Source organism: Trichomycterus rosablanca, chromosome 8 (genome assembly GCF_030014385.1).
Source record: "Trichomycterus rosablanca isolate fTriRos1 chromosome 8, fTriRos1.hap1, whole genome shotgun sequence".
NCBI lineage: Eukaryota > Metazoa > Chordata > Actinopteri > Siluriformes > Trichomycteridae > Trichomycterus > Trichomycterus rosablanca.
In genome coordinates, this window is record NC_085995.1 from 29,265,371 (window position 1) to 29,292,246 (window position 26,876).

At 39.3% G+C, this 26,876-nt stretch overlaps 1 protein-coding gene across 7 annotated transcripts in view; it reads right to left on the reverse strand.

Annotated features, from left to right (window-relative positions):
* rapgef2b (Rap guanine nucleotide exchange factor 2b) overlaps nt 1-26,876 on the reverse strand; it is a 189,654-nt gene that overhangs the window by 41,529 nt on the left and 121,249 nt on the right. For all 7 annotated transcript variants that reach the window (XM_063000661.1, XM_063000660.1, XM_063000659.1 and 4 more), the window contains one exon: nt 12,184-12,315. In XM_063000661.1, the coding sequence (XP_062856731.1) occupies nt 12,184-12,315 (132 nt within the window). The remainder of the gene's footprint in view (nt 1-12,183; nt 12,316-26,876) is intronic.

The following is a 26,876-nucleotide window of genomic DNA, read 5'->3' on the forward strand; positions in this document are numbered from 1 at the left end:
ATTAATAAATAAATATGGTTATAAAGTTGTTTGTTTGTTTATTAAGATTTTAACGTCCCACGATGCGATGTGATTCAAGATACTGGGTTCATGATACAATTTTTTCCTGATCTTTTAAACAAAATGAAATTGAAGACAAATTATGACAGTTTCCTTTTATTGTTTCTCTTTAAAAAAATCAAATTAAAATACTGTATTTGTGCTTATCTTTTATTTATCTAAATAATGAATGCCCTTTTATTTCTAAGGTACAAACTATGCAAAACAATGCTGCACATTTCCTTTTTTGAGTAAAAAAAACTGAAATTAAATAAATCCCACATTAAATAAATAAATGAATAATACAAATAAAGAAAGTATCCTCATATAAATAAATTTGGCTGGAAAATTCCGAACCTGGCAACCATGTAGTGACGTCAACCAGGCGAGGTGAATAGCGCCAGTTCCCTCTGCTGTTTAAAGTGAATATCAATTCATCATACATGTAAACCGAATACATGTGAATCAATTTTTAACTGTCTTGTGGTGCATCGTTACATCCCTAGTAGTTACTGGTTACACAAGATTCATCACTTCACAAGGTTATATCGACACAGTCATGGACGATTTAGTATCTCCAATTCACCTCACTTGCATGTCTTTGGACTGTGGGAGGAAACCGGAGCTATAAAGTAAAGTAATAGCAAAAACTGAAGCCTAAATACAGAATGTTTACAATTGGTGACAAATAGTGTTGCAACCCCCTGGAATATGCGTCTCGTTTTTAGGCTTCTGTTATTAAAAATAAAGCATAGTTTATACACAACTTTTGCAATAGCTAGCCTAGACTAACTAATAATCTAGTTAGAGATCCAGCTAGCTTCATGAGACCAGCCCTGCTAATTTAGCTACACTTAGACATCTACTATAAATTAATCCTGGCGAAGACTATTCATTTTTCATTAATTACAATACAAAAATGACATTATAATGGCCGTGTTGTTCTCTTTTTTGCCCAGCTGTAACAACAAATATTGGATTGAACAGAAAAGCAAAGAGAGAGAGAGAAACTATAATCAATAGTTTAAACCTACAATCTACAATAACACAATACCAGGCAATCAATCAAACATGAGTTACAGGAGTAATTAAAACAGACCTTCCTTTAAACCTCACATCAAATCTATTCATTACTGTCATATACCAGGTAATCAAACAAACATAGGTTCAAGCTTCTACAATGTATTGAATGAATGGTCAGAATACTTTAATAAATTACAGATATCAATTTTTATTTTGAGAAACTTGATGGTCTTCCCTCATTCAACCTCTAACCATCCAACCCTGTCCTAAACCACACCGGCAAGCCTGTGCCATTATTTATGAACTGGGAGGTTTGTGGGAAGGAAAAACAGTTTGGGTTAAAAAATATTTACTTTAACTTATACGTATTATTCTTATTACTACTTAATTCATTCATATATCACATTCATACAAACATGCCCTTACTGACTAAACCAGGGGTGGGCAAACTTTTCGGCTCAAGGGCCACACTGGGTTTTAAAAATTGACACCGGGTGGGTGTGGGGGTTTGGAACTAATATAAATTCACATCACATCAAATATATGTATTACTTTCATTTACCAGGCAATCAATGAAACATGAGTTCAAGCTTCTACAATGTATTGAATGAATGGTCAGAATACTTATAAATTACAGATATTAAATATTTATTTTAAAAAACGTGATGAACTAAAATATCTGCTGTATTTTTGATATTTAATTACCTAAAAAAACTAGCATTATGGAGATGTTATTCAGACTGTAGAAGTTAAATACAATTTAAGGGTAAATAAATAAGAATTAAAAAAGACTACTTAATAATATATTTTTAATGTGTTCAAATCTTCTACCTGCTCTACCTTAATGGCTAAATGAATAAAATATATAAAAATAAATAATTTGCCAATCCACCATGTAAACTCATGAAATGCCATCTATGCCACAACCTTATGCCACAACCTTTAATAAAAAATAAAAAAAAGCTTACGACACACTGCTGCATTTTTGTAATGCATCAAACATAACAGCAATTACAGTCCATGCTATCAGGCAATCAATCAAACATGAGTTACAAAAGTCATTAAAACAGACCTTCCCTTAAACATCACATCAAATCTATTCATTGCTATCATTAAAAAAGGTTCAAGTGGTTCACGTCTGGCACCTTTGTGGGTGAGAGACATCACAAGTCATCATAATGCCACACAAGAAGAAGCAGAAGACCAAGATCACTGATGACAGCTGTTCCAAACAAAGGGCTCAGTACTCACTATTCAGTGTTGTTGCAGGTAAGCAGGCCACTCAGCTCATCACAGAAGACACTAACTGAGGCACTGTCCACCTAAAATGACCCTCCCGGCAATTCACTGTGGTCCAAGCGTCCATAAAAATCTACTCCTATCCTCATTCTCATAAACCCGACTGCTCAGAGAGTTTAATTTTTTAGCCTCATTGTATGTCACTTCTCCTCAAGTGACGTCCGAACGACTCATTAAATATTAAAGCATGCTGGTGTTAAGGACCACTCAGAGTCCATAAGTGGGAGGATCTTTAAGGCAGAGGTGGGAATTATGGGAGGCAAACATGCAAACAGTCCAAATCTTGGGTAAATAAACATTACAATTTCATAGAAAGAAACCTAGAATATATTTAGCTAAGAAATTGTGAGGACAAAGTTAGGAAATTCTCTGCAATGAACAATCAATAAAACTAGAAATTTAACTTGACTGAAAGTCTTAACTTAAACACAATATCGAACAATTTTTTAGTCTCAGTCTGAGGAATGAGGGTTATTTTGGGGATATGGGCTGAGAATAGAATCGCCAGACAGGAGGAAGGGGAGAGAAAGGCCAATGAGAAGGTATTTGGGTGTGGTGAGGGAGGACATGCAGGTGGTGGGGAGACAGAGGAGGATGCTCAGAACAGGGCTAGATGGAGATAAATGATCCCTACCCTAACGGGAACAGCCAAAATCAGAAAAAGAAGAAGAAAGCTAAGGAATCAGTGTAATCAAACAGTGGCAGGGTATAGATCAGGGCATGGATACAAAACAGTATATAATGATTTGTCCAGGATGAAATGAAAGAAGCTTAGCACAGGCCGCTCAGGTGGCGCAGCGGTAAAAAGTATGCGAGCACACCAGAGTTGGGGTTTCGAATACATCGTATCGAATCTCAGCTCTGCCTTGCGACTGGGCTGGGTGGCTGCATGAACAACGATTGGCTGTCGATCTTGAACCTTATTTAAAGTTGGCCATTCAGCCGGGCCATTCATCTGGGAAAGACATTGGCCAAGGGGGTGGGGGAGAACTCAAAAGTCATTCCAAAGGAGCAACAAAAATCCTATGCAAACCTCTTGTGCCTCTCAGCAACAAGGACAGGAAAATAGCCAAATACAGAAACATCCAAACTCAGTCTGGGACAACATGATAGTAATGCAAAAGCATACACCCAAAACAACACTGGAGTGGCTTCAAGGCAAGTTCCTGAATGCCAGTCAGTGGCCTATTTAAGGTTTATTCATTTATTTATTTATTTATTAAGATTTTAACGTCATGTTTTACACACTTTGGTTACATTCATGACAGAACACATTACTGGTTACACAAGGTTCATCAGTTCAAGTCTTTAATGTCAAACACAGTCATGGACAATTTTGTATCTCCAATTCACCTCACTTGAATGTGTTTGGACTGTGGGAGGAAACCGGAGCTCCCGGAGGAAACCCATACAGACACAGAGAGAACATGGAAACTACACACAGAAAGGACCCGGACCACTTCACCTGGGACCTTCTTGCTGTGAGGCGACAGTGCTACCCACTGACCCGCCATGCCACTGCCTAGTTAAAGACCAATAACATCTATGAAGAGACGTGAAGAGGGCAGTTTACAAATACTGTATGTATAGAATAAATGTTCAGAATACTTTTATTAAAATATATTATAATATATAAAATTATACTTTTTTTAAAAATATCTGGTGTATTTTTGAAATTTCATTAGCTGAGAACTAGCACTGCTACAGTCATTATGGATACTGCAGAAGTTAAATACAATTTTGGGTAAATAAATATTAATTAAAATATATAAAATAAAATAAAAAAATATAAATTATTTTAATTAAATAAAATATTACATAAATAAATAAAAATATTATAATAATATAATTTTATATCATTAAATAAAATATATTTAATAATATGTTTTAATGTGTTCAAATTTTCTACCTGCTCCACCTAAACAGGTAATATTTTCAGTAATATTTCCAGTAATAAGTTAAAATAAATAAATAAAATATATAAAAGATAAATTATGTGCCAATCCACCTATGGCACTTTACCAAGATGTAAACTAGGGAAAAAAAACATCTATGGCAATTTAACAATAGACTTTATGCCACAACCTGTAATCAGAAAAAAGCTTATAGCACATTGTAATGCATCAAAAATAGCAGCAATTACAGTCCATGCTGTTTAACTAGACAACTACATAATGCTTTTGGGTTTATTTAATTTATCATCCTGGCTGATTTCCACCAATCTGTAACTCGACCACAATGAGTGATGTATGCTGAGCAGCCGGAGAAAAGTTTATCATGAAAACCATTAAGAGCTAATCTGGGAAAAACGTCCGTGGGTGCTGCAAATCCCCGCCTCGACGATAAAGACCCAATCTATTTTCCAACTGCTGAGTGCGAATCACAGCGCTGTTCGGACAGCTCGGATGAGCGCGAATTGAGCATTAATAATTCAGCCGAGCTATTTTTGGATCAATGCTTTCAAGCCTCTGAAGAACCTGTGCCATGTTTTATTTAAATGCAAAAAGGCAGCCATGTTGCCAGCTTTGATGATGAGGATACAGGATTTTTTCTACAAGAAGGGGTAGATAGTAGAGCAGAAAATCATTGTGATGTAACTTTGCTGGTGCACAAAAGCCTCATTTAAACCTGGCTTTAACCTGCACCTTGGAATGGTGAACAAACACATAACGCCATTTACATCTGGCATGTGCCTGTCTTAAGTCTCAGTTGATTGGTTGCCAAATCATGACAAAAGCAGCCCAGAGTCACTTCAAGATAAGTCTAAAACAGCACACATTTACAAAATAATACAAAACCACTACAAAACTAGAAATGTCAGTAACATGGATGTGAATGATTAACCAGTGAACCGAAAGCGGAAAAGAAGTCATTTTTTAATTATTTAAAAATGTTATTTTTGGGCACTCAAGTCTCTAGTTGAATCTCAGCCAAGCCACCGACCTAGCCGGCCATCCACACAAACACAACTGGTGTGTTTAAGCGAGAGAAGTCAAACAAGGCCATGAAGCCTAGTGTGGTAATCCGACTCTCCTTGATCAAATCAGGTATTAAGAAAGCTGCAGCGGATTCACAGTTGGGAATTGGAAAATACAAGATTGGGAGATAAAGCGGGTAAGAGGAAGGTAAAAAAAAAGGGTTTATATATATATATATACAGTGTATCACAAAAGTGAGTACACCCCTCACATTTCTGCAAATATTTTATTATATCTTTTCATGGGACAACACTATAGAAATAAAACTTGGATATAACTTAGAGTAGTCAGTGTACAACTTGTATAGCAGTGTAGATTTACTGTCTTCTAAAAATAACTCAACACACAGCCATTAATGTCTAAATAGCTGCAACATAAGTGAGTACACCCCACAGTGAACATGTCCAAATTGTGCCCAAAGTGTCAATATTTTGTGTGACCACCATTATTATCACTGCCTTAACCCTCCTGGGCATGGAATTCACCAGAGCTGCACAGGTTGCTACTGGAATCCTCTTCCACTCCTCCATGATGACATCACGGAGCTGGTGGATGTTAGACACCTTGAACTCCTCCACCTTCCACTTGAGGATGCGCCACAGGTGCTCAATTGGGTTTAGTCCATCACCTTTACCTTCAGCTTCCTCAGCAAGGCAGTTGTCATCTTGGAGGTTGTGTTTGGGGTCGTTATCCTGTTGGAAAACTGCCATGAGGCCCAGTTTTCGAAGGGAGGGGATCATGCTCTGTTTCAGAATGTCACAGTACATGTTGGAATTCATGTTTCCCTCAATGAACTGCAGCTCCCCAGTGCCAGCAACACTCATGCAGCCCAAGACCATGATGCTACCACCACCATGCTTGACTGTAGGCAAGATACAGTTGTCTTGGTACTTCTCACCAGGGCGCCGCCACACATGCTGGACACCATCTGAGCCAAACAAGTTTATCTTGGTCTCGTCAGACCACAGGGCATTCCAGTAATCCATGTTCTTGGACTGCTTGTCTTCAGCAAACTGTTTGCGGGCTTTCTTGTGCGTCAGCTTCCTTCTGGGATGACGACCATGCAGACCGAGTTGATGCAGTGTGCGGCGTATGGTCTTAGCACTGACAGGCTGACCTCCCATGTCTTCAACCTCTGCAGCAATGCTGGCAGCACTCATGTGTCTATTTTTTAAAGCCAACCTCTGGATATGACGCCGAACACGTGGACTCAACTTCTTTGGTCGACCCTGGCGAAGCCTGTTCCGAGTGGAACCTGTCCTGGAAAACCGCTGTATGACCTTGGCCACCATGCTGTAGCTCAGTTTCAGGGTGTTAGCAATCTTCTTATAGCCCAGGCCATCTTTGTGGAGAGCAACAATTCTATTTCTCACATCCTCAGAGAGTTCTTTGCCATGAGGTGCCATGTTTAATATCCAGTGGCCAGTATGAGAGAATTGTACCCAAAACACCTAATTTAACAGCCCTGCTCCCCATTTACACCTGGGACCTTGACACATGACACCAGGGAGGGACAACGACACATTTGGGCACAATTTGGACATGTTCACTGTGGGGTGTACTCACTTATGTTGCCAGCTATTTAGACATTAATGGCTGTGTGTTGAGTTATTTTCAGAAGACAGTAAATCTACACTGCTATACAAGCTGTACACTGACTACTCTAAGTTATATCCAAGTTTCATGTCTATAGTGTTGTCCCATGAAAAGATATAATGAAATATTTGCAGAAATGTGAGGGGTGTACTCACTTTTGTGATAGACTGTATATATATACAGTGGGGGAAATAAGTATTTGATCCCCTGCTGATTTTGTAAGTTTACCCCCTTACAAAGACTTAAACAGTCTATAATTTTTATGGAAGGTTTATTTTAACAGAGAGAGACAGAATATCAACAAAAAATCCAGAAAAAAAACATTAAATAAAAGTTATAAATTAATTTGTATTTAATTAAGGGAAATAAGTATTTGATCCCCTACCAACCAGCAAGAATTCTGACCCCCACAGACCGGTTATGTGCCCATGAGGCACACAAATTAGTCCTGTCCCTGTATAAAAGACTCCTGTCACAGAATCAGTTTCTTCCGTTCAAATCTCTCGACCACCATGGGCAAGACCAAAGAGCTATCAAAGGACGTCAGGGACAAGATTGTAGACCTGCACAAGGCTGGAATGAGCTACAAGACCATCAGCAAGAAGCTTGGTGAGAAAGAGACCACTGTCGGTGCGATAATTCAAAAATGGAAGAAATACAAGATCACAGTCAATCACCCTCACTCTGGAGCTCCATGCAAGATCTCACCTGGTGGGGTAAGAATGATTCTGAGAAAGGTGAGGTCAGTCCAGAATTACACGGGAGGAGCTTGTCAATGATCTCAAGGGAGCTGGGAGCAGAGAAATGCTGGATTTGACCCCAAGAACACCATTCCCACCGGGCATTTCTTTGCCTCCAAACACGGCGAGTGGAGTTGATGCCAAAGAGCTCAATTTTGGTCTCATCTGACCATATCACATTCTCCCAAGCTTTCTCTGAATCATTCAGGTGTTCATTGGCAAACTTCAGACGGGCCTGTACATGAGCCTTCTTGAACAAAGGGACTTTGCGGGCACTGCAGGATCTCAATCCATTACGGTGAAGTGTGTTACTAATGGTTTTCTTACTAAAATTACTTTCTTACTAATTACTAATGGTGCTCCCAGCTCCCTTTGTAAGGGGGTAAACTTACAAAATCAGCAGGGGATCAAATACTTATTTCCCCCACTGTGTATATACAGGTCCTTCTCAAAAAATTAGCATATTGTGATAAAGTTCATTATTTTCCATAATGTAATGATAAAAATTAAACTTTCATATATTTTAGATTCATTGCACACCAACTGAAATATTTCAGGTCTTTTATTGTTTTAATACTGATGATTTTGGCATACAGCTCATGAAAACCCAAAATTCCTATCTCAAAAAATTAGCATATTTCATCCGACCAATAAAAGAAAAGTGTTTTTAATACAAAAAAAGTCAACCTTCAAATAATTATGTTCAGTTATGCACTCAATACTTGGTCGGGAATCCTTTTGCAGAAATGACTGCTTCAATGCGGCGTGGCATGGAGGCAATCAGCCTGTGGCACTGCTGAGGTGTTATGGAGGCCCAGGATGCTTCGATAGCGGCCTTAAGCTCATCCAGAGTGTTGGGTCTTGTGTCTCTCAACTTTCTCTTCACAATATCCCACAGATTCTCTATGGGGTTCAGGTCAGGAGAGTTGGCAGGCCAATTGAGCACAGTAATACCATGGTCAGTAAACCATTCACCAGTGGTTTTGGCACTGTAAGCAGGTGCCAGGTCGTGCTGAAAAATGAAATCTTCATCTCCATAAAGCTTTTCAGCAGATGGAAGCATGAAGTGCTCCAAAATCTCCTGATAGCTAGCTGCATTGACCCTGCCCTTGATAAAACACAGTGGACCAACACCAGCAGCTGACATGGCACCCCAGACCATCACTGACTGTGGGTACTTGACACTGGACTTCAGGCATTTTGGCATTTCCTTCTCCCCAGTCTTCCTCCAGACTCTGGCACCTTGATTTCCGAAAACAGTACTTTGGACCACTGAGCAACAGTCCAGTGCTGCTTCTCTGTAGCCCAGGTCAGGCGCTTCTGCCGCTGTTTCTGGTTCAAAAGTGGCTTGACCTGGGGAATGCGGCACCTGTAGCCCATTTCCTGCACACGCCTGTGCACGGTGGCTCTGGATGTTTCTACTCCAGACTCAGTCCACTGCTTCCGCAGGTCCCCCAAGGTCTGGAATCGGCCCTTCTCCACAATCTTCCTCAGGGTCCGGTCACCTCTTCTCGTTGTGCAGCGTTTTCTGCCACACTTTTTCCTTCCCACAGACTTCCCACTGAGGTGCCTTGATACAGCACTCTGGGAACAGCCTATTCGTTCAGAAATTTCTTTCTGTGTCTTACCCTCTTGCTTGAGGGTGTCAATGATGGCCTTCTGGACAGCAGTCAGGTCGGCAGTCTTACCCATGATTGCAGTTTTGAGTAATGAACCAGGCTGGGAGTTTTTAAAAGCCTCAGGAATCTTTTGCAGGTGTTTAGAGTTAATTCGTTGATTCAGATGATTAGGTTAATAGCTCGTTTAGAGAACCTTTTCATGATATGCTAATTTTTTGAGATAGGAATTTTGGGTTTTCATGAGCTGTATGCCAAAATCATCAGTATTAAAACAATAAAAGACCTGAAATATTTCAGTTGGTGTGCAATGAATCTAAAATATATGAAAGTTTAATTTTTATCATTACATTATGGAAAATAATGAACTTTATCACAATATGCTAATTTTTTGAGAAGGACCTGTATATACGTATATATATCAGTGGCGGCTGCTGGTCTTTCAAAGAGGGGAAGCTCATTGTCAGCTTACATCATAAAATTTGTCAGTTTATTTACACATAAATTCTGCCCTCCGTTCCTTTTACAAGAAAATGGCCTGAAATGGGTTGCATGAAGTGTATTGCTTTGGCAATACGAATGTCCCTATTTGTCATGCCAATAAAGCTTCTTTTGAGTTTGAGTTTGAGATGTGACGGTGTAGCGCTCAAACTAGCTGTCAATCAAAACGGGATTCAGCCTTTCCACTGATCCTCCAATCATCTTGCAGAAGCTCAGCGTCCACACCTGCCCACAGCTCCATTCACCCCCAGAGATGCTCAGCGTCCGGGGGCGGGACAAAATCGAGGCATTTATCCAATGACAGGCGAGTTTCGGAGCATAAAAAAAAAAACCTCAACGCAGTCCCATAGAAGTGAAAAGACGCTCAGCATCTGCGGGCAAATGCATTGACGCTACGGGAATGTATGAGTTAAGTTAAGAAAATCAAGTCGATTTGTGATAATTAGCTGATTCTGAACGAACTCGTCTTCGAGATATACGTGTTCTAACGCATTTGTAGTCAATGAAATGTTAACACAACTGTACATATTTGACCATTTAATTTTGGACATTTTAGGGGAAGCTGAGCTTCCCTTGCAGTCTTAGAGAAATCGCCACTGATATATATATATACGTATATAGATGATAGATAGATAGACAATAGATATGCATACACCTATCAGCCAGAACATTAAAACCACGTCCTTGTTTCTACACTCACTGTCCATTGCATCTGCTTCACTTACCACACAGAAGCACTTTGTATTTGTTCTACAATTACTGACTGTAGTCCATCTGTTTCTCTACATACTTTTCTAGCCTGCTTTCACCCTGTTCTTCAATAGTTAGGACCATCACAGGACCACAACAGAGTAGGTATTATTTAGGTGGTGGATGATCCTCAGCACTGTAGTGACAATGGCATGGTGGTGGTGTGTTAGTGTGTGTTGTGCTGGTATGAGTGGATCAGACACAGCAGCGCTGCTGGAGTTTTTGAATACCATGTCCACTCACTGTCCACTCTATAAGACACTCCTACCTAGTTGGTCACCCTTATCCACTCATACTGGCACAACACACACTAACACACCACCACCATGTCAGTGTCACTGCAGTGCTAAGAATGATCCACCACCCAAATAATACCTACTTTGTAGTGGTCCTGGGAGAGTCCTCACCATTAAAGAACAGCATCAAAGGGGGCTAACAAAGCATGCAGAGAAACAGTTGGACTACAGTCAGTAAGTGCCTCTGTATGGTAAGTGGAGGTGGTTTAAATGTTATGGCTGATCGGTGTGTGTGTGTACTGTATATATATATATATAATAATATGTAACCAATTATGTGAGAAGAATCAGCTAAGTACATGCTCAGTCAGAGGAATGTATTGGATAGTATTAGGGAAGGACAGGTGACAAGTAGGAGCCTGAATCACATAAGGCAATTACATATCTGCTAACGAGCTTTCAACACATGACCATTAGCACAAGACTGATAAGTGAAGACTGTGCTGCAAAAACAAACACACCAACAACGCTCAGACAGACCTCTACACGACAACACACCTCTGATCACTGTACTGATCAGTCATGGACAATTTTGTATCTCTAATTCACCTCACTTGCATGTCTTTAGACTCTGGGAGGAAACTCATACAGACACGGGGAGAACATGCAAACTCGACACAGAAAGGACACGGACCACTCTGCCTGGAAATCAAACCCAAGACCTTCTTGCTGTGAAGCGACAGTGCTACCCACCGAGCCACCGTGCCGCCCTGTTTCGTGTAATTTGTGCTTATAGGCAACTGTTTGTACAGGTGATTTTGGGATCCTTGGCTCCAAGTGATCTTCCTGGCTACACAGATCCTAAAATTCTACAATGCTTATTGTGAGAAATATACAGAAGCTACCATGATGTTCTCATCGTCAGGCTTTTGTCGTGAGTGCAGTCAAACTAGTCCTATTTTTATAAGCATAAAGGTAGGGGACCAGCCAAAATCAATCAGTAACAAAATATTAGAAGACTAAATTACAACTTTCTACACTTCCAAATCAATATTTATTTATTCATTAGGATTTTAACGTCATGTTTTACACACTTACATTCATGACAGAAAAGGTAGTCCAAATCAATAATTCATATGTAGTTATGTGTACTTCTGACGTGGCAGATTCAATAAAATCGACAATGAATGTATTAAAGAGTGTACAAAATGTACAAAGAAAGTGATTATAAGCTTTTCAAATATAAAAAGCCCACTTAAAGCACACACTACTGTGTGTGAGGGCGGACAATGTTATCTTACAAAGAGGATTATGAAGTAGGTACGGTTTAGAGGTTTCAGGTTAGAGCTGAACCTCACAGGAAGCATTATGAAGTGTGTCTGCAGGGGTAAGAGGGGGTTGTTACCTGGTAGATGTCAGACAGGCTGCTGCTCCCAGAATCACTTGTGATGCTACATCCTGACAGACTGGACGAGACGTGGGTCACCTGTGGGTGGATCCCGTCAGCCAGGTGCAGCCTGCTGAAGTCTGCTGGGAGCTGAGAAGAAAGAAAAGAGGTTCCCAATCACATGTACTGAATATACATAGTATCTTTACTGGTGGACCCTATGCAGTGCATTAAAGTAAACTGTAGAAACCAGTTGGGATGTGGCCCACACTACATTTACATTTTCGACATTTGGCAGAAGCTTTTATCCAAAGCGACATACAGTATATTGTCTAAGCAATTGAGGGTTAAAGGCCTTGCTTAAAGGCCCAACAATTGCAACCTGGCAGTGGTGAGGTTTGAACCAGCAACTTTTCGATTACTAGTCCAGTACCTTAATCTCTAGGCTACAACTGTTCATTCTATTGTATTGCTGTGTCAACTATTTTCTGAATTGTCCATATACACAGATAAGGCACAACATTATGACCACCTTCCTAATGTGGACAGGGGTAAGCATGGGCACCCTGACTGGGGTGCGGCTATGCAGACCCATACGCAACAAACTGTGATGCACTGTGTATTCTGGCACCTTTCTATCAGAACCAGCATTAACTTCGGCCGGCCTTCGCTCCCCACGTGCATCAATGTCGCCGGTTTACCACTGTTCCTTCCTTGGACCACTTTTGATAGATACTGACCACTGCAGACCGGGAACACCCCACAAGAGCTGCAGTTTAGGAGATGCTCTGACCCAGCGTCTAGCCATCACAATTTGGCCCTTGTCAAACTCGCTCAAATCCTCACGCTTGCCTATTTGTCCTGCTTCTAACACATCAACTTTGAGGATAAAATGTTCACTTGCTGCCTAATATATCCCACCCACTAACAGATGCCATGATGAAGAGATAATCAGTGTTATTCACTTCACCTGTCAGTGGTCATAATGTTACGCCTCGTCGGTGTATATTCCACAAAGTGCCTTTACTGGTGCACCCTATTTAATGCAATACTAGTGCACTAAAGTATACTGTAGGGAACCATTTGAAATTTGGCCCAGACCACTGTATTGCTGCACTAAAGGGTAAAGATTAAATACTGCAATAATATGCCTTGGCTCGGGCACATGTGAATGCTCAATATACTGTTTAGAATAAAAAAAAGAGAATTCACTAGTGTGGCTACAACAAAAAAACATCTTAGGCTTTTTTACTGTCAAATTTGATTTTGCTGAGTTTTACCAATGTGTACATACTGTACATAAAAAGAGCAACATAAGAGCAGACTGAACCTAAAGAGCAGTGTTGACAACAGACTTCAGATAAGAGCCTCAGAACCAATTTCAGCTAATCTTAAAAGCTAACCATGCACTTCTCAGACTAACCACTCCATTCCAGCCTGAGAGTATCTGTAAGTACGATTTCTTTCAGACGATATTCAAGGTTTTCATTCGGCTGAATATAGCTTTCATATAAAATGCATCAGACCTAATTTCTGCCCCTCTAATCAGAGGCTGCTGCTGGAAATGCAGCCGTTTCTCCTGGGAGATGTCTGAGAAAAAATCTCTCAGCCTCTACAAATACAGAGAGATACAAATAATCACTGTAGAAAGTGTAACATCAAGGTAAAAGAGTCCAAGTTAAAAATGACTACGTAATAAAGCTCAAAGTAAAGAAAATATAATGTTGTGCACACTAGGGCTGTCGCGCTAACCGCAATTTTGAAATATCGCGGTATAGACCAGCCAACCGCAGGGCATGCTGGACAACTGCAACACCGCGATATTCACGTTTTTTCTTTCTTTCTTCTCCTTTTTTTTATTGTTGCAGGTCCATCTTGTTTTATACGCTTACATTCGTGCGTAATAAATGTTAAATAAATTCATAATGAAAATGAGCTAGGAGCGACATTTTCCCGCAACCTGTTCTCATGCGTTGCTGCTGAGTGTCAGGCTTTGTGTTTTAAAATGTAAACAATCGCAACAGGAATTATAGGCAAGTTTATTAATGATTAAATTGAGTTCACACTCAATAAATACTTGTAATTTAGACTATATTTAAACAGCCTTGGCGAACTAAAACACTTAATGACGGTTAATATGGCATTGCAGCCTGCAGATACTCTCTTGCTGGCTTGCTAGAATGATTTAAATGCATTTTTTCGTTGAATAAAAATGTATTGAAACGAATAATAACTTGAAACGTAGTATATATTGTTATGTTAATTATACCTACTAAATAGATGGTTAATAGTGGCGCGATAACCAGGCTAGACTTTCTCTGATCTCTAAAGTCGCATGCAGGTTCAGTACATCTACAGTGTATTAATGCAACGAGCACCATCAGAGAGAGTTTTAGTACCGAGGGGAACATCGCTACCCCACTCAGATCCTCTCTAAAACACATCAGGTGAACATGTTGGTTCGTCTAGCGCGCATGATAACGCAGGTTTAAACTCTTACAGACTTTATTCTTTATTCTATTTTTTTACCATATTTTGATTAGATGTGCATTTAAAATATTTAGCCTAAACACTTTTTTTTTGTTTCACAGTGTATATCTAACCTAGGCTAGAAGCTAATTTAAACCTTTTTTTAATAGAGAAAAGACGCGCATCCCTGCTCTGTTCTGCATTTAACAATAGCCTAAACACGCATTTCATTGGTCTTAAAGCCGTCTCATCTTTGTCATTATAAAGCAATAATATATCGAATCATAGCCTAACAATAAAGCTTGTTTATATAGCTCTTGTTTATATAAAAAAAATGGCGATATAACCGCATACCGCGATATTGAGACAGGCTGAATACCGCAAGGGGAAATTCTGTCACCGCGACAGCCCTACGTAATTTACTGCTGCCCCACCTGAGGCAGAAAGAAGAAAGGTTCCCAATCACATGTATTGTATAAAACAAATCATGTACAGTAAAAACAGATTCTTTCAATCTTTCTATAATTCCACTGCTGCATTTTCCATGACGAATGGGATAATCTGCCCAAATCCAGGTGTGAAAAAACTTTTGTTGCTGTAATTGGTGCCAACTGGGCTTCTGAAGTACTAAATAAGTACCGAAGTACTGAATTTTAATGCATTTTTGAAAAACAACAATAAAATAAGCAAAAAGTCAAGGGGTCTGAATACTTTCTAAATCCAATGCATATATCCTACATACTATCTTTACTGGTGTACCCTATGTAGTGCATTAAACTAAACTGTAGGATACCATTTGGGATTAGGCCCATACTATTGTATTGCTGTGTTGAATATTTTTCTGAATCAACCGTATACATTCCACATAGTGCACCCTATGTAGTGCAATAGTAGTACACTAAAGTGTACTGTAGGGAACCCTGGATCCCAGTGGTTGTGGGCTAACGCCCTGTATCCCAGTGGTTGTCGACTAACGTAATATACTGCGGCCCCACCTGAGCACCCTAGCATATAATTTATTTAATTAATTGTATACACAGTTACATTTACATCGTCTGCATTTCGCAGATGCTTTTATCCAAATCGACTTACAATTACCATGGAATATAATCTGAGCAATTAAGGATTGAGAGCCTTGCCCAGGGGCCCAACAGTGGTGATTTGGTGGCAGTGGGGCTTGAACTGGCAATCTTCTGATTACTAGTCAAGTACCTTAACCGCTGTATGCACGTTTTAGCAATGGGCGTTGCTTTGTTTTTTTCACAAAATATCGTAAATGAACAATGGTGTTGTGAATCTGTTTGGTGTCAGCATGAAATCTGACTCATATTCATCTTTGTACGTATGAATTTGAATGTAACCTTTTATTTTAACTAAACTGATGAGGATATTTTGCATCATGCTTCATTATAGAGGTAGAAATGCTAAATATCATCTATTGTAAACTACATTAATGTTGTCAGGAAGAGCTTGAATGCTGATTCCATCTCTGTTCTTTCATTAGAATGTTTAGTTAGTGCTTGTTTTGAATTGTTTGGTACTGACATTTTGAATGCTGAACTAGTTCAGCTCACGGTGTTCTTGGTAATCTTACTGTTCTACATCACAGACACTCTATTTAAGCTGTTTTTTAATCAGTAAAGCATGAAGACTTGTTATTATAAAGCTCGGTGATATTCCTTGTTGCTTGATGATGTTTTATTAAGCATATGACATGCAATTAAGCTTTTGTTAGCTTGAAAGCTAAATTACTGTACAATTTGATTTCTGGACTGCTTAGAACAAGATGAAAGAAGCAGCCATTACTACTTCACTACTTCACAAGTGCAGAAAGTACTAGATGATTTAGAAAAGTGTCTCTTTGTGAATGCTGATTTGCATGTGGATTTTACAGCTCTTTCTTAAAGGCATTTCATTTGCACCAAGAAGTGTTTTAGCAGTGTTTTAATTAAACCTCCAACTTGGAAAGAAGTGTGACTTTCTCAAAATACTTCATGTCATGTGACTATGCTGTCATCACTTTGCGATGTTTGGCTGCACGAATGGATCAGCTTTCTTCAATGCGCTGTGACTCGTGTTGCTTGTAGCAGCCCTGACAATGCAATCCATGTTGTGATTATGTCTATCCAGATTATTTTTGGTCTTCCTAGTCTTCTGAGATCTCCACTGCATCCAATGTTGTCATTTGGGTGCCCAAAGTAATCTGACTAGCAGGACTTTATGTGGTTCAGTAGCTCTGTGTTCTGATGCACTTGTTCTCAAAAGCCTGAATGTGTCTTTCTCCTTCTACATACACCAATCAGACATAACATTATGACTACCTTCCTAATATTGTGTTGGTCCCCCTTTTCCTGCCAAAACAGTAAGTTGTGAGGTGGGTCCTCCATGGATCGGACTTGTTTGTCCAGCACATCCCACAGATGCTCGATTAGCTTGAGATCTGGGGCATTTGAAGGCCAAGTCAACACCTTAAACTCGTTGTTGTGCTCCTTTTTGCTTTGTGGCAGGGCGCATTATCCTGCTGAAAGAGGCCACAGCCATCAGGGTATACCGTGAGGAGTTTTACATTTAGCATTTAGTCGATGATTTTTTCCCCAGAGTGACTTACAACTGTGACCAAGTACAATGCAGTTAACAATTGAGGGTTAAAAGCCTTGCGCAGGGGCCCAACATCAATCTGGAGGTGATGGCAATCTGGAGGTGATGGGGCTCGAACCAACAACCTTCCAATTACTAGACCAGTACAGTATCGGCCAAGCTACCACTATATTGTATACCAATATAGTATTGTACACCAGTCTTAGCATTTCATTGCTGTGAGCAACCTGTTTTATTTATTTCTAAATAAGAGCTTGTTTGACTGTTTTGATTGATTGCCCAGGTGGTACAGTGGGATATTCTGCTAGTGCACCAGCGTTGAGATTCTGAACTCCACGGTTCGAATCTCAGCTCTGCTACCGGTCGGCTGCGTGCCATCTAGCAGGCACAACTGACGGTGCAGTCAAAAATTGGCCATCAAGCCTGCTTGGTGGGAGATGAGCGGATTAATAAAGTGGGTAGGGTCTTCAAACGCTGTTCAAGGACGCTGGTTAGCAGCCTGTGCAGAAGTGGAGGAGCCTTATGTGCAAATCCACCGAGGCATGGGCGAATAAGAAGGGGTCGAGGGACCCGTTCTTATTTGCAGGCAAAAATACAGTCCTCGGATGCAATTGGGATCCCCAGCAGCGGAAGACTAATTGGCTACGCTAAAATAAAAGGAGTAAAAAAAAAAAAAAAAGGGAGAAAATGCATAAATGAATAAGAAAAAAAGCCTGGAAATCTCAGAAAGCAGATCACAGATTTACAAATTGTCACTTGAAGCCAATTGTAACAACACTAGGTGTCAAGATCATCTGTACAAACAATTTTCAGTAAACACAGTTCATGGAACAGTGCACTAATCCATAAAACAGGATGATTCACACTTGTTATGGTTTCTCTAGAATGTCTCATAGCATAAAAGCATCAATCAGATTTTATTCACTGAAAGCATTGAAGCACAATGGGACCATACAGAAGCCCACCAGCCTTTCAACATCTCATTTAGCATCCGTATAATAGCATCAGAATATCAGCATGTATTGAACGAGACATCCACCTCCAGGATTTTTTACAATCTGCATACCAATTTGCCTGTCAGAAACAACATAAGCTGTAAACCTCTACATGAACAACATTTACCATTTACAGAACCCCAACATTCATAACTGGGGTAAAACAAAAGTGGACTACCTCTTTAGACCACAGATATCAGTAACCCTCATATAAGCTATTCAACATCAATCAACACACTAGAAACATTAAGGATTTTTCCCACCATATTCTTTAACAAAACCATAATTTTAGGCAGATATACTGTATATAAGTAATAGAATTTGTAATGCATGTCTAACTTCTTTTTAGCTTAGATTATTTATTCATGTCACTTAGCTAATGTTCTGTGAATATGAACTGTACAGTCCAGCTTCTGAAAAATAGCCAACAGGCTGAGTAGTAAGACTGTGGTGGTCAAACTCGACACACTTTGTATCCTTAAACTTGACGTTTCTCTCAAACTCAATGTGTTCAGCTTAAACAAAAAAAAATTAATTTCAAATTATTAATTAACAGCCGCTTTGTTTAGTAATTGGCCTGAGCAGTGAAATATGAGACGAATATGCATTTGTGTGGAATAACAGTCAAATCTACTCGAAAACGTCCACATATATATGTGCTTAACTGGATTTTTCTCCTGTTTCATTTTTAAACTTGTGTTATAGCTCAGGGTGCTGAGAAATTGTAAGAATCAGCTTTTCCGAGAGAGTAAAAAGCTTAAAAAAAAAGCTTAATGTGACAATGTATTAAAAGAACGACATAGAAACACGAAACTTCTCTTAATTATTATGCTCATAATTTCTCTTCACTAATGACATTCCTTGCTCATTGTTTTAGTACAATAAGTCACGTTAAGCTTTGTGCACTGCCACACTCCATAGGAAATAACAGCCCAGCCAGCACAAAAGCTATTGTCTGAATGGAATACGGTATTCCAAGATCAAGCATCTCCACGATTAAGAAGCATAAAGAAACAATAAAGAAGTAAAAGTAAAGTGCAGGTTTTATTGTATTTTATATTGATTTTTAATTGTTTTTCAATTGTATTTTATATTATATTTGTGTCATTTCCAGTATGAAAGTGTCAAAAACAACTCCATTATTTTACATTAGCCTAAAATAGTATATGCAGTTCCACAAGACCAAGGAACGCATTTACAGGTTTCCCATACATCCTTATGGGAAAAAATACCTTGAAACTCAACGCCTTTTAAACTCGAAGCCACTCCCAGAACCAATTGATGTCAAGTATCAAGGCACCACTGTAAGTTCTGTGAATATGAACAATCCAGCTTTTGAAAAATAGCCAACAGGGTAAGTAGTGAGGTTGTGATGAGGTCAAAAAAATGAGGGTAACTTAAATTTGGGTCACCAGGCAAAACAGTTGATATGACTTTCCAACTCAGATGGAACCAAAACTGAAGTGAGTCAATTGAATTTTGGTCACAGGTTGATAATCTGACCTGCAAATCTATAATGTGTATAAGCAAAGCTGAACCCAAGGACATTATTGACAGTATGTCATGTAGTATGTGCGTCCCCAGTAAACATGCACCATAGGTATGCAGATAAAGTGAGATTAATGAGGACAAATCTTACTAGAGATTCACCACTGACACAAAGTTAATAAGTATATGTAAAACACAATATTTATTTTAGATTAATACTGTCGGTGGGAAAAGTGCTATAGGACCTGATGGAGTTATTCTTAAAATAACTCAGCTAATCAGTCTGTGTGGGTGGTATCTGATCGTTGCGCCCAGGCTGAGGTTGCAGGGGGCATGTTAATTGTGCACGTTTTCATTAGAGTAAGTGTTGGGATGAGGGCAGCAGTCGATCTGCGTATGTCAATAGCAATATCCTCCCTGCATCCATAACCTAACGCAGGGTTCTGCTTCTCACACCTGTGGCCAAGTCATTAGAGAGTAGTTCATTCTCTCACGGCACACTTTAGGTCAAGTTTCAATTAATTGACTTAATACATACTTGAATTTTAGCCTGATTAATAGTTATTGGTCAGCAGAACTCATGTTGAGGGTTCATATGGACCTCATACTTTTAGTTCTTGTGCTTCATTATTTTGCACATTCCGTTTACTCATGATTTTTAATTGCAGCCCTGATGAACGATGTATCAAACTGATCCACGTGTCATCCCAGACCACTTTTTTTGGAATGTAATTTTGTGGGGTAGGAAATGCGGCTTCCATTTCAAGACTCGGCACTGGGCTCAAATCAGAATATCGGCTCTGCCACTCAAATCATTTCATCTACAAATCATTGCATTTTGGGAAACAACAAAAACAACTAAAGCTTTAAACCTTATGAACTACAAAAGCTTAACGTGGATTAATGTACTAAAAGAACGACACAGGAACACTAAACTTCTCTTAATTATTATTGCTCGTAAGTTCTCTCCACTAATGAAATTCCTCGCTCATTGTTTTAGTACAATAAGTCTATATAAATACACTGAAATACAATTAAAAAACAGTTAAAAATCAATATAAAATAAAATAAAACCTGCACGTTACCTTTACTTCTTTATTGTTTCATTATGCTTCTTAATCGTGGAGATGCTTGATCTTGGAATACTGTATTCCATTCAGTAAATGTGCATTAACAGACGGTGCACAAACGGTGAAAAAAATGGTGAAAAGCTATTTTGTCACTACTCATCTGAATGCGCCTTTACTGAATGGAATAAGATCAAGCATCTCCACAATTAAGAAGCATAATGAAACAATAAAGAAGTAAAAGTAAAGTGCAGGTTTTATTGTATTTTTATATTGATTTTTAACTGTTTTTTATTGTATTTTATATTTGTGTTATTTTCAGTGTGTAAGTTTCAAAAACAACCCCATTATTTTACATTAGCCTAAAATATATGCAGTTCCACCGGATCATGGAACGCATTAACAGGTTTCCCATACATCCTTATGTGAAAAAACACCTTGAAACTCAACACCTTTTAAAACCCAACATCAGTCCCAGAACCAATTGATTCAGTGTTTCAAGGTACCACTGTACAATTTATTCAACTGAAGTCAAATAAAGCCAACACGTGAAGAAAATGTGAGTAACTTATGAGCACACGAAATACCCCCACACCCGCCTAAGCCATCCCAAACAACCTTCATAATCATGACTGACAGAAGATCAATTGATTTACAGCACAACAGGCATCTGACTGTACAAACACTGATCTCTTTGTGATGCTGTGCATGTAAAAACAGCAACCAGGCAACATACAAAAACACACTCAGCAGTTTTGTTCAGAACAGCTTATTGCACAATAACACATATGCCCCCCCCCCCCCCCCCCCCAATTCCCCCCAACTTCACACTAAACTACACACTGATGCTGTTAGCTTACAGCCACGTTCATCAAAGTGAAGAGCACACAATCACAGCAGAAGTGTCTACATGACTACGGCATTCTATATTGATTTCAGCTTGACAGTGCAGCAGGAAACAACCATGTATCACTGACATCATTGTAAAACATCTACGGTGTTAAATAGTTGAAGCCAGATCAATATGAAATAAATAAATAAATAATAATACAGTAGAACCTCGATTTAACGGACTAAAAGGGGGGAGAACTGGTCAGTAAAATGCAATTGTCCAAAACAGCTAGGTTTTTTCCAGGGGTGTGAAATATACAAAAACACAGCGCTAAGGTCTACAATTTCATTTACCTTGTGTGGTGGGAATGTTTTCTTTTTGCCATGATCGTGTAGTGTGGAGTCTGAAGCACTGCTGGTGGCTACTGGAGCAGCGCTGGTGCATAACTAAGCACTAGAACTTGCAAAAATCAAGCATAAAACACAGAGAAAAAGGCGAGAACAAAGCGAGTCTCCCGACAAAATAAAGCCTATCACTCATGTTTGTTTGTTTATTAGGATTTTAACATCATGTTTTACACACTTTGGTTACATTCATGACAGACACGGTAGTTTTACACAAGATTCATCAGTTCACAAGGTTATATCGAACACAGTCATGGAAAATTTTGTATCTTTAATTCACCTCACTTGCATGTCTTTGGACTGTGGGAGGAAACCGGAGCACCCGGAAAAAACCCATGCAGACATGGGGAGAACATGCAAACTCCACACAGAAAGGACCCAAACCACCCCACCTGGATATCGAACCCAGGACCTCCTTGCTGTGAGGCGACAGTGCTACCCACTTAGCCACCGTGCCGCCCCTATTACTCATGTAAACAGAGAGATGCGCGCTGGCTAGTGGACAATTACTGAACTACTGGTCTTGATATGCTTCTCGTGCAAATTTTAAACAATCGGACTGGACATTTGGTTTTCCAGATTTTGTCTGTTAAATCCGAAATCCGTTGAAGTGAAGGTCCATTAAAATGAGGTTCCACTGTAGTAATAATAATTTAAACCCAATTAACTGACAGCTGATCTATTTATGTGCTTCCGGACTGGTACTTAATATCTGATCTCGGAAAACAACATTACAATTTTTTTTTATTACATTTTACAGATTTTTTTTTCAATTTCTCAAATCCTTTGATTATAAATCATCACTTTTAGATAAAGCATCATCCAAAACATTAGAACCCCCTCAAAATGTGCATAACAATGCCTATTTCTTAATAACTGTTCATGTCACAGTCAGGGATCTGTCGAGGTAAATGTTGGGCTGATAGTAGTTACTCGTAGTTCACATGTTCAATGCAGCAGATATGGGCAGCACACCTGAGTGAATTTGATGAGGTCTAAATTGTTACGGTCAGAAAGCTGGGTTTAAGTATCTCTGAAAAAGCCAGGGCAGCAGTGGTGAGTACCACCAACAGTGGTTTGAGGAAGGACAAGTCACGAACTGCCAGCAGGTTGTTGGGTGGCCAAGGCTTTATGATAGCAGAAAACATAAAGGCACTGGCATCTGGTACAGACCAACAGAGGGCTACTGTGGTTCTGTATTAAGATCATTTTAATACTGGTAATGAGGTGAATGTGTCCCAATATACAGTACAATGCATCAAACCCTTCTGTGTATGGGGCTGTTTTGAGGGCCAGTTAAAATGTTTTTGTGATTATTCTCCTGTCCACTGTTGAGAATACCTACAGTGAGCATGCAGGCATTAGAACTGGACATAGGAGCACTGATAAATAAATGACTGGTCTGTTCATTGCTGTATTTTTCTTTTATAATTTGGCACCAGGATGCACTGTAGGACCATTCATCTTGCTACAGAACTGAGGGCCTGCTGGTACATGTGCTGGTAGCAGGTATCACACTATAGAACTATATATTTTTTTAAACAATCTTTTTAAAATTCATCTTAAAATAATATACAACAACAAGCATTGTTGTGTTCTACATACAAATGTTTATTAGTATTTTTAATGCACAATCAATTCCTACCCAACACACACTGCCTTTGTCATAAATGTCTAGTTAAATTTAAAGTTGCCTGCTATGTAAAACAACTGGCCTCCAGCTATACATTTACATACTGGTTTATTAGGTCGTTGTATCCGATAAACTAGCACTTACACACACACACAAACACTTCCAGGCAAAGGCTAGGCTGACTGAAGCACATTCACCACCGGGGCTGACAAGAAATCAATTCATTTACATGTCAACATCCTCTCATTCTGTACAGCATTCCAACACTGATCACGTTCTGGTGCTGTGCATGTAAAACACACACACACACACACACACACACAAACACACACACACAAACACACACAAACACACACACAGACACACACACCATGCACACCCTTGACAAAGACACAACTGTTCCATGTATTTTTTTAATTGGTGCTGCCATTCTATCCCAGGTCATATGGGAATGGGGATACTATAAGGCAATTGTAGCCTATCGATTAAGGTACTGGATTAGTAATCATAAGGTAGCTGGTTCAAACCCCACCACTGCCAGGTTGCCACTGTTAGGCCCTTAAGCAAGGCCCTTAACCCTTAATTGCTTAAAAAAACTGTATACTGTAAGCAGCTTTGGATAAAAGCGTCTGCTAAATGCCAAAAATGTAAATGTAAAGAGGGTTAAGTTTAATAAAATAACAGAACGTTTACATTTATGACCAAGGCAGTTGTGACAATGTTGGCGCTCAATTGGCACAGCGGTAAAGTATGCTAGTCCACTACTACTGAGATTCGGGTTCAAATCTCAGCAGTGCTATAGGCCGGTCGAACATCTGCACACACATGACAGGCTAATGTTTGAAGATGGGGTGGCCAAAAAAAGCCTAGTCATTGGGAGGTGCACTTGTCAGTGTGTTCCCAGTGCCGGCCCCAAGCCCAGAGAAAACCAGGAGAGTTAAGACAAAAAAATGTAATACTGTTATAATAACCACAATATAATGATATAATAATGCAGATTGTTAAAATTGTTTATTTTAAACAAAGCATGTTGAGTTCCAATCACCCATTCACAAAAAAGTACAGAAAAAGTTTTTTAAAAAATCATAAAATCATTGGCCATGAGGGTGGCACTGTGGCTCAGTGGGTAGCACTGTCGCCTCATAGCAAAAAGGTCCTGGGTTTGATCCCCAGGCGGGGCGGTCCAGGTCCTTTCTGTGTGGAGTTTGCATGTTCTCCCCGTGTCGTGGGTTTCCTCCAGGAGCTCCGGTTTCCTCCCAAAAACATGCAAGTGAGGTGGAACTGGAGATACAAAATTGTCCATGACTGTGTTTGACATTAAAACTTGTGAAGTGATGAATAACTACCGATTCTGTCATGAATGTAACCAAAGTGTAATCATGACGTTAAGATCCTAATAAATAAATAAATGAATAAAAGGCCATGACATACGTGTTCCCTACAAATGTGTACATTTTTGACTTTTGCTGTAAATAAATACTACACTTTCATTTAACTGTACTAATGAAAAAAACAACATTTGTATTTATTTTTGAGTGTTTGAATAGTCAGTTGTGTATTCTGTACATAAAAGCATACATTTACATACATGTAACTGTACGCTACAAATGTAAAAGTACAACCAGTCACAATCCTAACAATAATCACAGGTCAGGCTTAGGATGAGATTAAACCAAATCAAAGCTGCTCTTGTAGTGTTATGTAGTTTATCCAACACTGTGAAAATACACTGAATGAATGTTTTGTATAGTTTCATTACAGGTTGTTGTCCATGTGTAGGGCTGCATCATTTAAACAATATTTTGTTTCCATGTTTTACACTTTGGTTACATGAATGACAGAACGGTAGTTACTGGTTACACAAGATTCATCAGTTCAAGTTTAATTTCAAACACAGTCATGGACAATTTAGTATCTCTAATTCACCTCACTTGCATGTTTTTGGACTGTGGGAGGAAACCGGAGCTCCCGGAAGAAACCCACACGGACGGGGGAGAACATGCAAACTCCACACAGAAAGGACTGAGAGCCCCGGGCCTTCTTGCTGTGAGGCGACAGTGCTACCCACTTAGCCACCGTGCCGCCGAATAGTATGTAGACGTTTTTGATTCTTCATTTGGCTGATATAAATAAAACTATAAAGCCAGATGTGCAGCATTTAACAGGGGGTTCAGTTAAATAATTACACAAAAACATGTTGTAAAGGAGAATCAGGCGAGTGTTAAGTATAGTATATTAAAGCAATAAGCCACGAGAGGCCGTACGTTACTGTGATTTTAGCACGGGGATGACGTTTTGGCACGACGCGAAGCGGAGTGCCTAAAACTTCTTTCCCCGTGCTAAAATCGTAACAGTAACGTACGGTCTCGAGTGGCTTATTGCTTTTATAAAACGGCGGTCAACATAAAATATAATAAATACAACAATGTTTAATTCATAAATGTATTTATCGTGTATAAACTTACAATAAAGCATTCTTCCGCGACGCAAAATAGTTCGATTAACAGTGTTGCTAGGCAACGTGAGGGCGAAAATAACATTACATTTTTCTTTTCAGTGGCGTATTAATATGGAATGATGTGAGGTTGTCATAGGTGTGAGTTTATCGGGGATTTTACAACGGCTTCGAACGCGGCTCAGCCAATCAGATTTTAGGACCGGAACTATCCGTTTTATAATAGTACCATAGTACCACATTAAGTTTAGTACATTTTACTCTTTCTACAAGAACACATATGACTAGTTTACTAACATAACTGTATCATACACTGTATCTCTTTAATAAACTGTGCTTGGTGCTTCCTGGGCTGAACTAGGTAATAATAATAATATTAAAAATAAACAATTAAACAAAGACATGAACAAGCAAGCTGAGTTTATTTCTGTCAACCTTAAGATGTGATATCTACATTTACATTTTCAGCATTTAGCAGATGCTTTTATCCAAAGCGACTTACATTATACAGTCTAAGCAACTGAGGGTTAAGGGCATTGCTCAAGGGCCCAACAGTGGCAACCTGGCAGTGGTGGGGTTTGAACCAGCAGCCTTCTGCTTACTAGTCCTGTACCTTAACCGCTAGGCTACAACTGCCCTTTTACACAAAGTGGCCTGCAGTGTCATTCAGCACCAATTTAAGGTGCTATAAGGCACACCAAAACACAAGGTTGCCATGAGTTCAATTTTCAACCGGACAGTCCTGCTTTTGGCTTATTACTGTCAAAGTC